Source organism: Anolis carolinensis, chromosome 1, assembly GCF_035594765.1.
Source record: "Anolis carolinensis isolate JA03-04 chromosome 1, rAnoCar3.1.pri, whole genome shotgun sequence".
NCBI classification, from domain to species: domain Eukaryota; kingdom Metazoa; phylum Chordata; class Lepidosauria; order Squamata; family Dactyloidae; genus Anolis; species Anolis carolinensis.
In genome coordinates, this window is record NC_085841.1 from 19,050,057 (window position 1) to 19,066,290 (window position 16,234).

A 16,234-nucleotide genomic window follows, 5' to 3' on the forward strand; every position below is an offset into this window, starting at 1 on the left:
TATAGAAACCCCTCTTGCCTAGTTTCAGACAGACCTCACAACCTCTGAGGATGCCTGCCATAGATGTGAACAAAACGTCAGGAGAGAATGCTTCTGGAACATAGCCATACAGCTTGGAAAACTCACAGCAACCCAGATATGGGTTGCATCCAATATTCCTGCAGTCACAGATATTACGCCAAACTGACAGGGCAGGAAAGTAGACTTCAGTCAGTTTCTACTGTTAGTCCCTTTTAATGATTTCTTGAGGTCATGCAAGTTGCTATTTATTTACACTTACCAAATAAGATAATAAAGGTTACTCTGTGGGAATCAAGATTTTCAACCCCCTCAAAAAAACTTTGTTGGAGCCTTTGTGGAGGAAAAATATAATAATCATAATAATAATAATAACTGCTTCTTAATTCTTTTTCTTGTAGATTATACTATGTAACAAAATTTGAAAGATTTTGTTACTGGTTTGAAACTCTTATTTCTGATTTAATTGTGCAGTACGTAACTTTGAAAATTGTTATTCCAGAAACTTCGTTTTTGTAGCTGCCACAAACTGTTGAATTGGTTGAGATATTAATTGAAAAACTATTGCAAAATGTGCTGCAGGATGTCTAGCAGAAAACAAAGTTTTTGCAGTTTAATAAACTTTTTCCACCATGTGTACAAATAGGTCCTAATGCTACTTTAAACCCATAAGGATTAAGGCTTTGGTACATGAGTATGTCTTTAAAGTCACCCACAGATTCCCTTATTTTGTTTCCTCGCATACACATCCAACATGAAAAGGAAGGAGGCCCTACAGCAGTGGTTCTCAACCTGTGGGTCCCCAGGTGTTTTGGCCCACAACTCCCAGAAATCCTTGACCAGCTGTTAGGATTTCTGGGAGTTGAAGGCCAAAATATCGGAGGTTGAGAACCACTGTCCTACATGGACAACTGTCTTTTTGTAAACCTGACTAAACTGTGTTTTCAATTTCAGGATCTGCGTTTAGAAGACAACACTAGATTCTCTCATAGGGAAGACAACGAGCAAACATCTTTCAGCAGCCACATCCCAAGGCAAGAACAGCGAGGACGCTTCCGCAGTTCCTTCCGTAAACTCTTCAAAAAGAAATGATCCGGGGCAAGAGGCTTCCATGCTTCTCCTGGATTGCGCTCTTTGCTTTGAGTGCCATGTAACGAGATGGTTTCGCTTCAAGCGGCTTTAAGTTCAAGGGAAGAAATAGCAGAATGTTCAAACTGCTGGACTTTTTTGTGATAGACTGAAAAGTACTAGCTTTGAGGCTCAAAATGAAAAGCTCCATCACTGTGTTTTGCCACTCACACATTGCCATTTCTCATCCATTAGGGCTTCACAGTAAAAGAAGCATAGCATGATGTCCTTCAGAGCATTTATTCTGTCATTGCCTCTGAATTGCTGTTTATTAGGAGAAACCTCGGAGTGGATTTCCACACAACTGCCATTTTCATTTGCTTACCTTGTGGATCTTCAGGTGAAGCTGTCTTTTAAAAGATTTCAACTCTAAATCCTTTATGCAGATGGTAACTTCCTGAATATATATAAAGACATCTCAGATCAACAATATACCGTACATTTTTTCCTAATAACATCATTGGTAGATGTGTGAAAATCCCCTTCATAGCGTTTTTGGATGGATCTAAATGAGGTATGGGCAAACTTGTGCCCTCTAGGTGTTTTGGACTTCAACTCCCACCATTCCTAACAGCCTCAGGCCCTTTCCTTTTTGCATAAGCGGCTGAGGGAGAAAAGGAAAGGGCCTGAGGCTGTTAGGAATGGTGGGAGTTGAAGTCCAAAACCCCTATGTAGGACACAAGTTTTCCCATGTCCGATCTAAATGAACAGCTCAAAGCTAAGTGTAGCATAACCGTTTATGCAGCAAGATTAAAATCCAAAATGTAATTTTGAATTGTAGTTTTTTTAGTCGGAATAATGCAATACTACAACTGATGGATAATAAAAGCTCCCATTGATCATTCCCCGAACATGTGAAGAGGTGCTATACTGCTATCTTTTATGTCTTTAGATCTCTTAATTTTGCACTGTGGTTTCGCAGTGGAATCGCTCCCAGTTTTCGAAGTAGTGGGAATATTCAGAACGAATAGGACAAAGAAACACCAGAAAAGTATTCTTTGATTAAAATCTTGAGTGTACCACTAAGGATTTTTTGTGCATCATTCAAACAAACTTTTCTGTTAAATTCAGATCAAGGGCATTGCTTGAGAATGTGTACACCTTTGGAGACGAGTGATAGAACATACTATTCATGCAGCCGATTCAGCACACTCCAGGGAAGTGAAAAATACGGGTGAGAGATCTTTTGCTTCTGAACTGGGCCAAGCAGAAGGAAATATAGGAAGAACTTGTAGTCTTCCAATAGAAAAAGGCTGTGATTCTGATCCCATGTTCTGGCTTCAACTGGCTGATAATGGGAGTTAAGCCATTGCTGAATGGCTCCTTCTTGCAATCTGAGAATACCCAAATTGACCAATAAGGTCTGAACACAATAGCAACAGAGCATTGACAGCTGGGGGGAAAAAGGTAACCGAGGCAAGTGTTATATTGATTATGAAGTATTATGTAAAACAAAACCTCACCCAAACAAGAAACCCTGCTGAAGTTGCATACATTTAGCACAGATATAGGCAAACTTCAGCCTTCCAGGTGTTTTGGACTTCAACTCCCGCAATTCTGGCTGTTAGGAATTGCGAGAGTTGAAGTCCAAAACACCTGGAGGGCTGACGTTTGCCTATGCCTGATTTGTGCTAGGTTGTGGTGTGACAGATCTAAGATACCACATATATAAAGATGAACACTGATGGGATATGTAAGGCATTTTTATTCATTTTTAAGAACAGATCTCTTGAATGCCAAAAGTAACAGCCACTATTAATTTTCAGTTTAAATGCAATCTGAATACCATTGCAGACATAGCATACAAAGCTGACCTACATACATGATTAGGTACACACAGACCCATAAGATTTGCCAGTTGAGATATCACCACTTCAAACGTACACAGCTGGATCGGACTGCCATAGCGTCTTAACCATTTAGCAAAGTCTCCACACCATTAAACAAAAGGCAATACATTTTCAATATATGAATTATCAGAAGTTCATCAAAACGTAAACCTGTACATACACAGAACCATAAAGCTTGGTTTCTAAATTGGCCAAAGAAGATAATGTTACCTGAAATAAGACCCCAGCCAACAGGAGAATCTACTGCGCTTCAGAAAAAAATGTATTCTATTTTTGTTTTTAAAAAGGCACATTTTGGCAGCTACTGAAAGTTGCATACTTCTGGCACAAGATTTTTCCCTTTCGCCTGGGTACATGACGGTTTTCAAAAGGTTACTTAACTTCATCGTTGCAATAACTGATTGCTTAATGCACTATGACTTCTATAAAGGCAAAAGGGAAATGTCCTCACAGTTGACAAAAATGCACTTGAAGGTTGTTTTAAATAAATGGCAAAGGCATGGCATTCACAAAACAAACCTAAGCGCTTTTGGCTTTACCCTTGTCATCAGCATGAGGCCACAGCAACTGCTGCGTAGTAGAGAAAAAAATAATTTAATCAAAGGAATTTGAAATCAATGTATAACAGCGATGTGATTTAATGTTCGCATTTACCATTCACTGAGATTAGGCCTCGGTGTTCAGAGCAAGTCCCCACTTCTCATTTACTAAAATAGGAGCAACAAGGAGGACTTCTTTTGTGTCCCTCGAGTGGGACAGCAAATAGGTGAAGCAAATAAGAAAGACAAGAAGGGAAAGCATTCTAATAAAGGATACCCCAAATGATTATTACCTGTCTAAGAGCTCATGACATTCATTATAACATTTTTTATTTCAATTCTCCAATAAAACATTTTCCACTTATTTTACAGGAAGGAAGTAGGGCAGAAATCCCCACATACTGTGCAAGTGGGGTCCTATGCAGAGCCCATGAGATTTGGGGCAATATTTGGGTATGATCTGGCAGGTCAATTTGGGGGAAATGAGAAAATTATTTTTAAAATAACCAGTGGTTCAAGAATTCCTCACTAATGATAAAACGGGTACAGGAAAGGAAATAACATCCCCACCACAACATCAAAACATGGAAAAGCCTAGGTCAACTTATCCATAGGTCAATGCAAATATTGTATCTTAATTCTTATCTTCTTCACTTAGTGGTAAAAGACAAGAGCTTATAGTTTCAGCTTAAGCGGCTGAGAAAGAAAAGGAAGGGGCCTGAGGCTGTTAGGAATTGTGGGAGTTCAAATCCAAAACACCTGGAGGGCCCAAGTTTGCCTAAAGTGGGCTCTCTCTGCCCTGCTGCCATTGAGATTGCCTTGCAGGGAAAATGTCAGCAATGTTATCTTTGTTTGCTTGCTTTCCCCTCTTCTTGAAATGAACCTCAGCCTGTCCATAATTTTGTCCCTAGAACCTGCCTTCGATTTACATGTTAAGATAATTTATACATGAGTGTATAATATAGTATTGCTCTTGGCATACTTGCTCCAAAAATTGGCATTGTATTCTTTTCTAATCCCACAATAGAATGGAATATTAATTTTTTTCCTCCCAGCAAGAAAAAAAACACCAACATTCAGCAACTACATGGCTCTGGTAACTTTGAAAGGCCTTTCCTTTTTGCCTGATGTTCAATTGCCGAAGTTCTGCTTTGTTTAATTTTAGTGACTCACCCAAGTGTTTGGAATATCATAAAAAATTAAGTATAGTGCTCTATAAATCCCAACTAGATCTTTAGACAAGTCGAAAGTTCATCTCTGGGAAAGGACACAAGATTTTGTAGACTATCAAAAACATGGCAAATAGTTTATACATGGCAATAAAAGGATATAATAATGGATGGTTTGGCTGAGTACAAAGTACTTCTACTCCGGCAACAACGTTTTCCATGCTATTCACGCAGTTCTTAACTAAAACTGTCTGTATTTAAACAATGCCTGCACATTTGTGCACCACAAACTCCATTTCAGAGGGTTTTTAAAAATCTATCATACTCAGAAAATTAAAATTCAGTGCAGCTAATTTATTGCAACTGTAATACATTATGAAGATGGCAAACGGTTCTCTAACAGAGTACTGACATTGTGTCTCCTTTCTCAAGCCAACACATTTAACCATTTGGCATTTAGGATGCAACTAACAGGATACTTATATCAACATTAAGGGCGGTGGAAATATTTAGGAAAAAAATTCAGGTATATTTGCAAGTATGGGGTGATCACTTTTACTCTATATAACAGGCGTTCTAGACTTCAACTCCCACAATTCCTAACAGTCTACCGGTTGTTACTAACTGAAGTCCAAAACACCTGGGGGACCGAAGTTTGCCCATGACTGCTATATACTCATGTATAAGTCTAGAAATTATAGTAAAAAACTCAACCCAAATATTCTGGGTCAGTGCAAATACTGTACCTTAACTCTCATAAAAAACGGAACCATGCACATCTCTGAGCAGAATGGCAAAAGGCAAGAGCTTAGTTTGCCCTTGGAGAGACTAAAGTAAGTGTTGAATTCCTCGACTGCCGTGACACCACTTCTAGCCTTTTAAAATGCTTTGGTGCTTTCCCCTCTCTGTGGAATAACCTTGACCTAAAATCTGCATTTGATTGATATGTTAGGTGAATTGACATATGAGTATATAGGGTAAATAAAATTAGTAAGTCTGAGGCCCACACTCCTTCCCTTACCACCGCTCTCTAAAAGAAAGTGGGTTTATTGGGTAACTCTTCTGTCTCTTAGGCAGAGAACTTGGAGAAATGACCGACTTGTTGATTCCAGAAAAATGGACATGACCTGCTGTTTTCGTTGAGAGATTTTAGTGTTTTAAAGTAATATAAACACTGGTGGCTGGCATCCACTGAAACTTATGGAGTGGAGCGCATAGCCAGCAGAAATGGAGCCACTTACATTTTGTTTAATTGACAAGCCTCCTCCCTTGCATTCCCAAATGGCTGGGAGCAGGATGAAGTGGGCATTGCTCCATTTGCCCAAGCAGATCTAAGGAGACCTAAGAAGAGGACCATTTCAAAAAAAAAATCTTTAACGTTCAACCATTTTGAGAAGTATCCCTTACCTTTTATTAGGCATCACTGTATCTCAGTGTAACCTCTGTTAATAGTCTACCATTATACAAACTGTTCTTCCAGAATACCTTTCTTTAGACTCTGCAAATTCTACATGTTATTTTTTTTAAAAAAAACCCTATGCAACTGAAAGTAAACAAACATTTCCTGAAATGCAAAGACCGCACTGCATAGAGCTGTAGAAATATATTAAAATAGTAGGCTTCCATGGTGATACAGTCTTCCACCAACATTGTTTCATTGACATGGCTTTCCAAGATGGCCGAAATGTGTTTTGGTTTTGCCAAAAATGTCCTATAAGAGTCTTGGTAACTAAAGATACAATACTGCACCATTCACAAATCCTAGTGTAGCGGAGGTGATTAAAATGTCTTCAACAAGTAGCATGCATTATCATCACAGTACTGGAATCAGAAGCGCAGTTCACAGGTCTATAAATAATCCAAGGAAGGATATTCATGTAGATTAGTCTCTTTCAAACATTTCTGACATAGTTAAAAGTCAACTTCAAAGTCTATGAGGTTAAGCAGAGCTTGGAATTCGGTATTGCCTGACATGCATGAGATCCATTACATTCTAAGCACATAGACGTTGACTCCAAGCCGCCCCTAACTCACCTTTGCTTCACATGCTAAACATTGGGTTTCTTCTGTTACGTGTCATAGACCAAAACAATGAGCTAGAAAAATGTGTGTGTACCACAGAATATGTCTTCTCCTCAGTGCTTTAAACTGAAATGTACATTTAGCAATGCAATAATTTAATATATGTCAGCCAGACAAAATATCTGTATCTTTATTTCAATTAAATTAAAAACAATTTGCAAGTATACGCAACATTCACTATATACACATGATTTATCTATGCAACTACAAGGCAATTCTATGGGCTCTGATTATTTATTCACTTACCTAATGCTAGCTAAAACATGATGATCATTAATGGGGGTACGGCCAGCCGATCATCCTTTGTATTTTCATGACATGATCCAGGATGTTGCGCCACCAGCCATAATAAAGTGGCTCATCAGTAAACCTCAAGAGGAAGAAGACCGAACCTAGTCTAGATTTAACAGTCTTCTAAATGAAAGAATCAATTTAACTCTGGCAATAGCTCTGTTTTGCAGTTTGTGTCACTGGCGTCATTCATTTAAGATTTAACTCTCATTTGTTTAAAAAAGGCAAACGTTGGGCATTCTGATTCCTGGCTGAATTTCTTTTTAAACTGGCACCATAAAATTCATGAAGAAGAAGGAAAGTACCTCTTTGGTGAAGCCTAGGTACCCACAATGGACTAGCAATAGTTTGTAAACAGTACTGCAGTACAGTGCTATTCTTTAGTTTTAGATTGGTTCAGTACCACAGATCTTCCTTACAGTCCAATTCATGATTTGAACACAGGGAATAAAAACAACAACAAAAGAAAATTAAGGAAACTATCAAGTTCCCTGTTTGAAATATTTTTAAAAAGTGCATAATATTGTCACTCCAAGAACTTACGTTGCAGCGAACAGATGATTACAGGACTATGTTTTTCATCCTTCACTGGATATGACACAAAGCACGGTGTCTGCTTATTGGCCCAAAGAGATCTGTAAGAAGTCTGATATCTGGTACATTCAGATGTCCAGAGACTTTAGAACAGTGCCCTGCATATCAACGAACAAACAGCAACAGTTTTTTTTCTTTTCAAGGTAAGGAGCCTGTTATTAAGATTCATATTTTTTTACACCATGTATCAAATGTATTGCAGCGTCTTTAGTGTTAGGAGCAACACAACCCAACTCCTTGGCGCCAAAAAAGTACAGTGCATCTATTGCCAGCAACAGACATGGCACCTGGGCAAGCACTTTCTCTAGCGGAAGGGAAACTCAGGTGGAGTGGGCATTCTCCAGCAAGGGGGGCCCATCGCGGTGCATTGACGGATGCGCAGGCTCCCTTTTGTAAGTTTTTGGAGGCAGCTTTGGGATATGTTGAACAGTTGGGATATGCTGAGAGGTGCTCTGCCGTGGTGGGACAGGGGGCCCAGCAACAGAATGAAGGTCCGTGTCTTGTGGTATCAACGGGGGCGATGGCAAATGCCTCCGTGCGACGTGAGGAGAAGGCGTCTGGGGAGGAGGGGGAGTGAATGGAGAGGGACTGTTGGGAAAGAAAGTGTTGCCAAGTTCGCTTTTCCTGCCTAAAGGAGGTGGCTGGAGATGCAGAGGAGAACTAGAGAAAACGTCAGGAGTCCGCACGGGTTCTCGGGGTGGTAAGACAGGCGGGCTCTCCGGGGTGTCTGAGATGGACGTCCGGTCTGTCACCGAGTATCTCGGTGAATACATTTTTGAGGTGGGCTGCCGAGGAGGGATAGCTGGGGGGCTGTCCAGGTGTGCAGAAGAAATCTGAAACACCAAGAGGAGTTTGTTCACACAACAGTTTCAGTATCTCAGTGACACCCTGTAAAGTCTACCAAGAGGCTAACACTGGATATTTCTGCCCCACTGTTTCCATAGAAAGAAATTAATAGAAAAATTACCTTTGATGGAGAGGATTCCGCAGGCGCAGATTCTGGGCGTCTTCGAGGAGGAATAGGTGGAGGAACAGTAATTTCATCTGAGGGTTTGGGAAAGCTTATGGAGGATACAGAGGCAGATCCTGGGAACATATGGAAATTGTTATTCACCTCAAATTAATTTACTTTTCCCAATAACCTCATAGCTTGGTAAAGTACAATATGTAAAATATTAGTAAGGTTATATCTTATTTTACACTAAGGCTTTCCCTCTTCCAAGTTGTGCAACACACATTTTGATGCCTCAAAGGTCAGCCCTGTTTCATATTTGATTTGCTGATTCAAAAAATGGTACCAGTTCCCCCGTATCAGCTCTAGTTATTGAGAAACAGAACAAATGCCACTTACCAGTTGCCAACTGCTCAGCCATAAAAACAATGATAATCATATCTAAGAAACTAGAGCTGATGCAGTCTATCCAATGCAATTTTCTGAATCAGTGCCCCGAAATAACCCCAGGAACAGGCCTAACAACTAAGTCATCCAATAAAACGAGTTTTTTTGTTGGGTTTTGTTACTTTATCAAAAATATCACAATAACTGGGCTGATTGGGCCAAACAATGTTTACTCAAGAAATAAAAATCTAAGGGGAAACAATAATGAGGAGAAATATAGCAAAATTTGTTAAAGTATAAAAAGCCCAACCAAATAATATTAGCAAGTCATCAGAGAAAATCCATTAATAGAATCATAATCTAAGTTTAAGCAGCTCTTTTGCAAGGCTGTTCCATTTAAACACACAAATACTTTCAAACCATGTCAAAAAGCATGTAGATTCCCTGGCTTATCCCTGTTGTGTTGCAAAACAGAGAGCTTGATAGACATTCAACCAATTGTGAGTCAGGGGTGTGAGTTTTGCAAGTTCACAAGTGGCACTACAATGACAAGTAAGCAACCTGTTCACCTGCTTTGTAGTCTCACGAGAGGGAGACTAGGAAGCCACTAATCACAGGAAAGGGAGTGTCATGACACACAGAAAAAGAGTGCAGGTCCCCCCAAATGAAGCGTCTGCCTGGTATCTGGTATCCCGTTCGCAATGAGAAATTGAGATATTCATTTCAAAGATTTTTGCTCCACAAGGCATGCATGTCTTTAAAAAAACCCAATGAAGTCATAAATCCTGAAGGGTGGGAGTGGTATACCCTGTTCTACCTCACTGAATTAAAACCCAAGATGTCCAAATCAAAATTCCAATCTGAGTTGAGCCAAAATGACAATCAAAGAGAACAACAATCCAAGAGAGGTCCAAACATTGTAGTCAGACAAACTGGAAGTCAAATACAATAAAGCTTAAAGTTTAAAGAACATTCCTCTCAATGCTGCTGCAGTGGCAGATTAAAAAGGACTAAGGGTTTAGGTGGGAAGCGCAACGATATGCCACTGCCAAAATGCTTATCTGGGACCTCTAGAAAGTTCAGAATGATGCACTGCGCAAGCAACAATCATAGAGGTCACAAAGAATTACAGAGATCATTTGTGTGAATCAGAGACCATGAAAAGGAAAAATTACAGATATCACTTATGTGAATGCGATCATACCTGATACAACTGCAGGCAACTGATAAACAGTTCTAACAATTTGCATTTCATGGAACTCATTTGATATTCACAGATTGGCAAGAACAGATTACTGTATTTACTCAAATCTAATGTGCACATTTGAAGTGTGCATTAAATTTGATGGAACGTTAACATTGCATAGAAACGTGCTTAAGCCCCTTCGTCAGGCTGAGTTCTTAAGTTGCCTCATTCAGGAGACCTTCAAAACCAAGGGGGAACCACGAGGAACCGTGCCAGGCTGGCAAAAAGGTACAGCATCTCCTTGCTTTTCAGCAGTTCTGAACAGGCAGTGACATAGTCTGTGCCATTGGGCTTGTCGAAAAGGAGGCAGGCAGTGCAATAACCAATGGGCAAGAGGAAGTCATGTCCCTTCGCCAGCCTTGTGTAGTTACAAACTTGAGCGCATTACATTGGACAACAAATCCTTTTTTGTATATTATACTCAAGTAAATACTGGCCTGTTTACTTTACAGAACTTGCAGTATAGAAGCAAGAGAAATGTCAGAATGTCAAAGATGAGATACAGGCAGATTCATGATAGTATCCTGAAATTGGGCTTTAACCAGCAGTCATCTCAAAAAGCACCTACTACAAAAGGCAGGGATATGATAGTTAAGCAAAATGAAGCCAAGTGCACAGCATCTATTCCTAAAAACCAAATTGGTTTTGTACATTTGTAGAATCCATCCTGCTAAATGGACGGTGGAGACAATTATCTTTGCCAGTAATGTCTGTATCAGAGATTCCCAAACATCTGCCCTCTGGTTGTTTTGGACTTAAATTTTTAGGAAACACAGGTCTAGCAAAGCCCATTAGTTATGTACTGACAGCACACTTGGTTCGTTCACTTAACATGTTATATACCTCAGACACCTTTTCTAAATTATGCCTTGAACATGAATCATTTGCTTGTCTATTTAATATCCTGCCTTGCTCAGAAGAAACATAATCTGTTCTTACAAATGCAAGTTTTAGATCACTAAAACCCTTTTAATTTATAGCACTATCATTCAGCATACTCAGAATTTTAAAAAAGGAGGAAAAGATTATCCTGGCCACAGGACTTACTTGAATGAAAAGGAGTTGAGGGATCAGAATCAAAGACACTGCAGACGTCTGTGGTGCTGGACATGGAGGAGGGAGGGGGCGGGGTGAGAGGGGTTCTGGGAGAGTTTGGTGCGGAAGCCGCACTCTCCGTTTCACTCTCAGGAACACGGCTGTAACTGATTTTTCTCGGCTCTTGTTGCAGAGGAGTAGGGTGTCGCATGGTGCCTGGCCTTGGATTAGATGGACGAATACCCGGAGATTTAAGAGGATAGTTATATTTTTTGGGCTGCAATAAAATCCAAAGAATCAATGGAAACTTTTTCAGAGGAAGTTATGACTTTATATTATTTTTAAAGAAAATTATTTTGCATAACTCTTCAGGTACATCCAATGAAAGCAACTGAGATCTATAACAAAACACAAGAATATAATCTGAATACTCACAAATCTTGGGGGTGGCTTTGCATTACGTGGCTCTATTTGTAGGGACTTATTGTACAGAGAATCTGCAAATTCTTTTTCCATGCTATTTCCCATTGGATTTAAATTTTCGAAAAATTTCTGTAATCCAAAACATTCAGAAAGATTAATATAGTGTAACATAGTGCCTGAAAGTACAGGCTACAAACTTTCCAGCAATTGTTTTTTGTTGGTAAATTTAAAGCATCTAAAGCAGGCATGGGCAAGCTTTGGCTCTCCAGGTGTTTTGGACTTCAATTCCCACAATTCCTAACAGTTGGTAGCCCATGCCTGACCTAAGGAGTGTTGGGTCCTTCTCCTTACTGGACATAGATTGTGCTATAAATAGATTAATGTTTCCCATCAAGAAATAGTGTGGGTGAGAGTAAGAGTCAAAAGGCTTGTGGTCCTTTTTTTTTTTTTTTGCTTACAACTGTAGCATACTGACTGAGTGCATCTGATTCTAAAAGGTTTAGGATTTCCTTGATTCCTGTCGAAGAGGCTTCCCACAATGTCATAAACAGTCAGTGGAATCTCTATAGGGCTGGGAATAAGTTTACTTAAACTAAGGACTTTGCTGAACATAAGTTTAGAGATGACAGAACAGGCATCACACATCAGCAAAAATGTCAGCTTTTGTGTTCCTCATCCTGAAAGACTGAAAATACTACTTACCCTGATTTCAGGTTCGATTCTTAGGCAGTATGGCTGGTTTTGGTACTGTTGGATCTCCCCTGTTATCTCAGCCACCTTCCTCCGTTTACTAAAATTGATCAGCTCTTTTCCATGTCGTTTTAGAAATTCAGGATTGCCTTCTTCCGTTTTCAAGATGTTTGTTAAATAAATACCTAAACATAACATGTAAAAACTGTGCGTTAGAAACCTGCTCTAATGTTTCACTGGGAAATTAATTATAGAGAGGAGAAGGGAAGGCGGATCAGAAACGGCATCATCTGACTGCGTTCTGGGTTTTTTTTCTACTGTATAGTCTGTTCAATTACTTTGGGCAGCCACTCTCTGGAGATGCACATTTCTGGCATTAGAGTCAAGTCCTTTGGTCTTTTTCTAAGCACCTTTTGTTACCCTAATCTTCTGATGCAAATCCACACAGATTATGGGAAGAAGGGAAATAATTTCTTCCAACCAATGCTGTCTGTTTTGCTGGTGAATGGACAAAGATGGACACAACTGTTATTTTTGGACTTGCCTCCCTAGATATCTGATGATAGTACCTCTATCTTTTTTACAAGATTATTTTTCTTAAAAACCTCTTTCCCAAGACTCTTTTGGAATTGCCCACTAATTCCAATGCCCTATCAATAATTAAGTCTATAAGGCAGGCATGGGCAAATATTGTCCCCCCAGGTGTTTTGGACTTCAACGCCCACAATTCCTAACTGCCAGTAGGCTATTAGGAATTGTGGGAGTTTGAAGTCCAAAACACTTGGAGGGACAAAGTTTGCCCATGCCTGCTATAAAGTTAGCCTACGTACATGCTTCTGTCCATGCTCAACTCTTCACCTTTGCTTCCTCAGGCACTTTCTTCATGTGATTAGAAAAGAAGGCAGTTTTGTTGGATTGGATGTAACAGGAAAGTATGGCTTAACTAATCTTGGAAGTCTTCAATAGTGTTAGTAAAAGGTCAAGGTTTCCCCTGACGTTAAGTCCAGTCGTGTCTGATTCTGGGGGTTGGTACTCATCTCCATTTCTAAGCCGAAGAGCTGGCGTTGTCCGTAGACACCTCCAAGGTCATGTGACCGGCATGACTGCATGGAACACCGTTACTTTCCCGCCAGAGCGGTACCTATTGATCTACTGTTTTCGAACTGCTAGGTTGGCAGAAGCTGGAGCTAACAGCGGGTGCTTACTCCGCTCCCTGGATTTGAACCTGGGACCTTTCGGTCTGCAAGTTCAGCAGCTCAGCGCTTTAACACACTGAGCCACCGGAGGCTCCATAGTGTTATATGAAAGAAAAAAAGCAGTAAGGAGGAGCATGAGGATGTAATGTTTACTCTTTATTAACTCCAAATTAGCATAATAGAAATTCTGGACAATGCCAATACTTACAATGTATCTAAAAACCATACTTTCCCATTTCATATGAATTCTGTAGCTATTTAAGCACCAGGATCTGTGATTTTATGTTCTTCAAGAATAAAATCTTACGTACCAAAGAAAGGCACACAAGGAGGATTAATAGACCTGAGTTTTGCTAAGTATTTCTTATGGTGATCTTCACTCAGTTCATGAGCTTCTTCAAATATCTTTTTCTGGCGGCTTGGGATTTGCTGTAGATATGCAATATTAAAAAAAGTTATATTTTGCTCCAAAAACAAACCAAAAGTTGCTATAACTATATACTTTGGCCACAAAGTGAGTTAAAATCCATCTAGTTTCTAAACATCAATCTAATAGCTAATTGATATGGAAATGCATCTGGGCCAAAACGAACAAGGACGTACTGGTGCTATTTTTGTCCTGAATTATGAACATTTGTGCTGTACTTTGCTAGTGTTTTAACTTAATATTATGTCTATTTAAAGGAAAACGAGTATAATATGATTCAAGAGGAACATAAAAATTCCAGCTGTGGTAGTTTTTAATAATAATAATAATAATAATAATAATAATAATTTTATTTTTGTACCCCACCACCATCTCCCCAGAGGGACTCGGGGAGGGTTACAGATATAAAACCAACATACAATAATATCAAATACAAAAACACACAGATAAATTTAAAAGGCATTAAAAATCACAATCATTATAAAACACAATGATACTCCTGTTCTTTCAGGCAATACTATACTGCAGGAGTTAAAGTTCATCATTGTTTGTAATGTTCATTTGACTTACTTCAAATGTGTGATCCAGCCTGTAAATAGGTGCAGAGTTCATAGCACTGACAACCTCAAGAACACCATTGAAGTTGTTTAACTCTTGAAAAACTTGCAAGATCTCAATTATCCGGCACACTACAACAACTCTTTCCTCTAGATTTTCAGTTTCAACAATGCATCTAAATTAATAGGAAAAACAATTTCATTTTCTCATGTGATTAAGAACAAAACCGAAAAGATATGTCACCTAATTCAGGATCTTCCTAACATCTGAATGTGATAATTTATTTTTATTAATTAAAATTAAAAGGATCACTTCAAGTCCTTCTCTGTATTCCTACATGTATTGCACTTCTAATTGTAAAGAAATAGGTCCAGAGCAATAACATTTCCCCCATTTCTACTTTAATTACTCACTGTACAATTCAATTTCTATTGAGAAATTAACCCTTCCAAATTCAACTGAGTAGGCTTCTAGGAATGTTAGGTATAGACAGGCGCCATCAATACAGCCACAAGAATAACCTAGGGATAACAGAGTCATTCTAATATAACTGTCTGAGATAATATACTCTGACCCAGTTCTTGGAGTACAAATGTTAGCAGTGATTGTTCTTGTTGCAATTATTTCCTGCTTTGAAAAATTATATATTGCCTTCTTGGCTTTTGACAAACTTGTAAATCCAGAAAAAGAAATCTCAGGATTCTCCACTCCTCACTCAAACTACTTACTTTTCAAACCACAAGGTCAGATTGGTGGTATGTCTTATCATCTTGAGCAGGTTAGGAGAATTGATTTCTTTATCTTCTTTTGTCCACACACTTCCCACTAGCTCTGATGGCTGCACAGCTCTAACAATGAATATAAAATATGGGGTAAAAACACAAAGCTATTTGTTTTTTCTATATATCAAATAACCTTTTGATTAAACTATCAGACATGCCTGCTCAGTTTGATAAATAATTCTGATTTAGAACATTGAATTAATAGATTAATGTGAATTGTTTGCTTTATACAATGTTAATTTTTTAAATTGGAAATTCTTTCCAATTTGAAACATCATTTCTAAGCAGTTTTATTCCTTAAATGTGCAACTGCCTTTCTAGTAAGAACCGGGGACCAGTGCAGAAGAACATTTTTCTTGTGATTACAATATAAAACATTTTAGTGGGGAAAAAGTCTACCTGTAAAGTTCAGATTCAAGTAGAGTGAGCTGTCGAGCAATTTCTATTGGATGTAAAGTAAGCAGGTCAAATGTATCCATGTGTCCTGGCTTGCTTATATGCCATTCAACTGGAGGCGGAGAACTTTCAAATGTAATATTGTGGCTTGGCCCAATGGCTTGTGCTTGCTTTTTTCTATGGATTATCTTTGTGATTGACTCAACCCATTTCTTCATAGCTTTTCCTGAAAATGAAAATGAATATATGGCCCATCATGGTTGATAAGAAGTTACCTTGTCACTAGCAAAATTCTGATAATGAAGTTGTCCAACATATACATGAGAGTGAAAAGAACTCCATGATGAAAAATAGAAGGCTCTATTTCAGCATTGGCAGCAGTGGGAAGCTCAAAAGCTGGATATGATGGTGATTTCCCTCGTGCCTACCATGAAGTGATTAGATTCAAAGGCATGCTCTCTTTGACCATAA

At 38.9% G+C, this 16,234-nt stretch overlaps 2 protein-coding genes across 6 annotated transcripts in view; one reads left to right on the forward strand and one right to left on the reverse strand.

The window, feature by feature from the left end:
* Positions 1 to 2,168, forward strand: part of arhgef33 (Rho guanine nucleotide exchange factor 33) — a 37,001-nt gene extending 34,833 nt beyond the window's left edge. For 4 of the 5 annotated variants that reach the window (XM_008125957.3, XM_062970601.1, XM_062970610.1 and 1 more), the window contains one exon: positions 973 to 2,168. In XM_008125957.3, the coding sequence (XP_008124164.1) occupies positions 973 to 1,110 (138 nt within the window). In that variant the 3' untranslated portion in view covers positions 1,111 to 2,168. The remainder of the gene's footprint in view (positions 1 to 972) is intronic. The other variant, XM_062970608.1, reaches the window with a different exon arrangement.
* A 665-nt stretch (positions 2,169 to 2,833) lies between these two features.
* sos1 (SOS Ras/Rac guanine nucleotide exchange factor 1) overlaps positions 2,834 to 16,234 on the reverse strand; it is a 60,615-nt gene continuing 47,214 nt past the window's right edge. The window contains exons 14-22 of the mRNA XM_062970596.1: positions 15,767 to 15,989; positions 15,314 to 15,433; positions 14,598 to 14,760; positions 13,912 to 14,029; positions 12,417 to 12,589; positions 11,727 to 11,843; positions 11,304 to 11,568; positions 8,639 to 8,757; positions 2,834 to 8,504 (exon numbers count right to left, since the gene is read on the reverse strand). Of these exons, the coding sequence (XP_062826666.1) occupies positions 7,992 to 8,504; positions 8,639 to 8,757; positions 11,304 to 11,568; positions 11,727 to 11,843; positions 12,417 to 12,589; positions 13,912 to 14,029; positions 14,598 to 14,760; positions 15,314 to 15,433; positions 15,767 to 15,989 (1,811 nt within the window). The 3' untranslated portion in view covers positions 2,834 to 7,991. The remainder of the gene's footprint in view (positions 8,505 to 8,638; positions 8,758 to 11,303; positions 11,569 to 11,726; positions 11,844 to 12,416; positions 12,590 to 13,911; positions 14,030 to 14,597; positions 14,761 to 15,313; positions 15,434 to 15,766; positions 15,990 to 16,234) is intronic.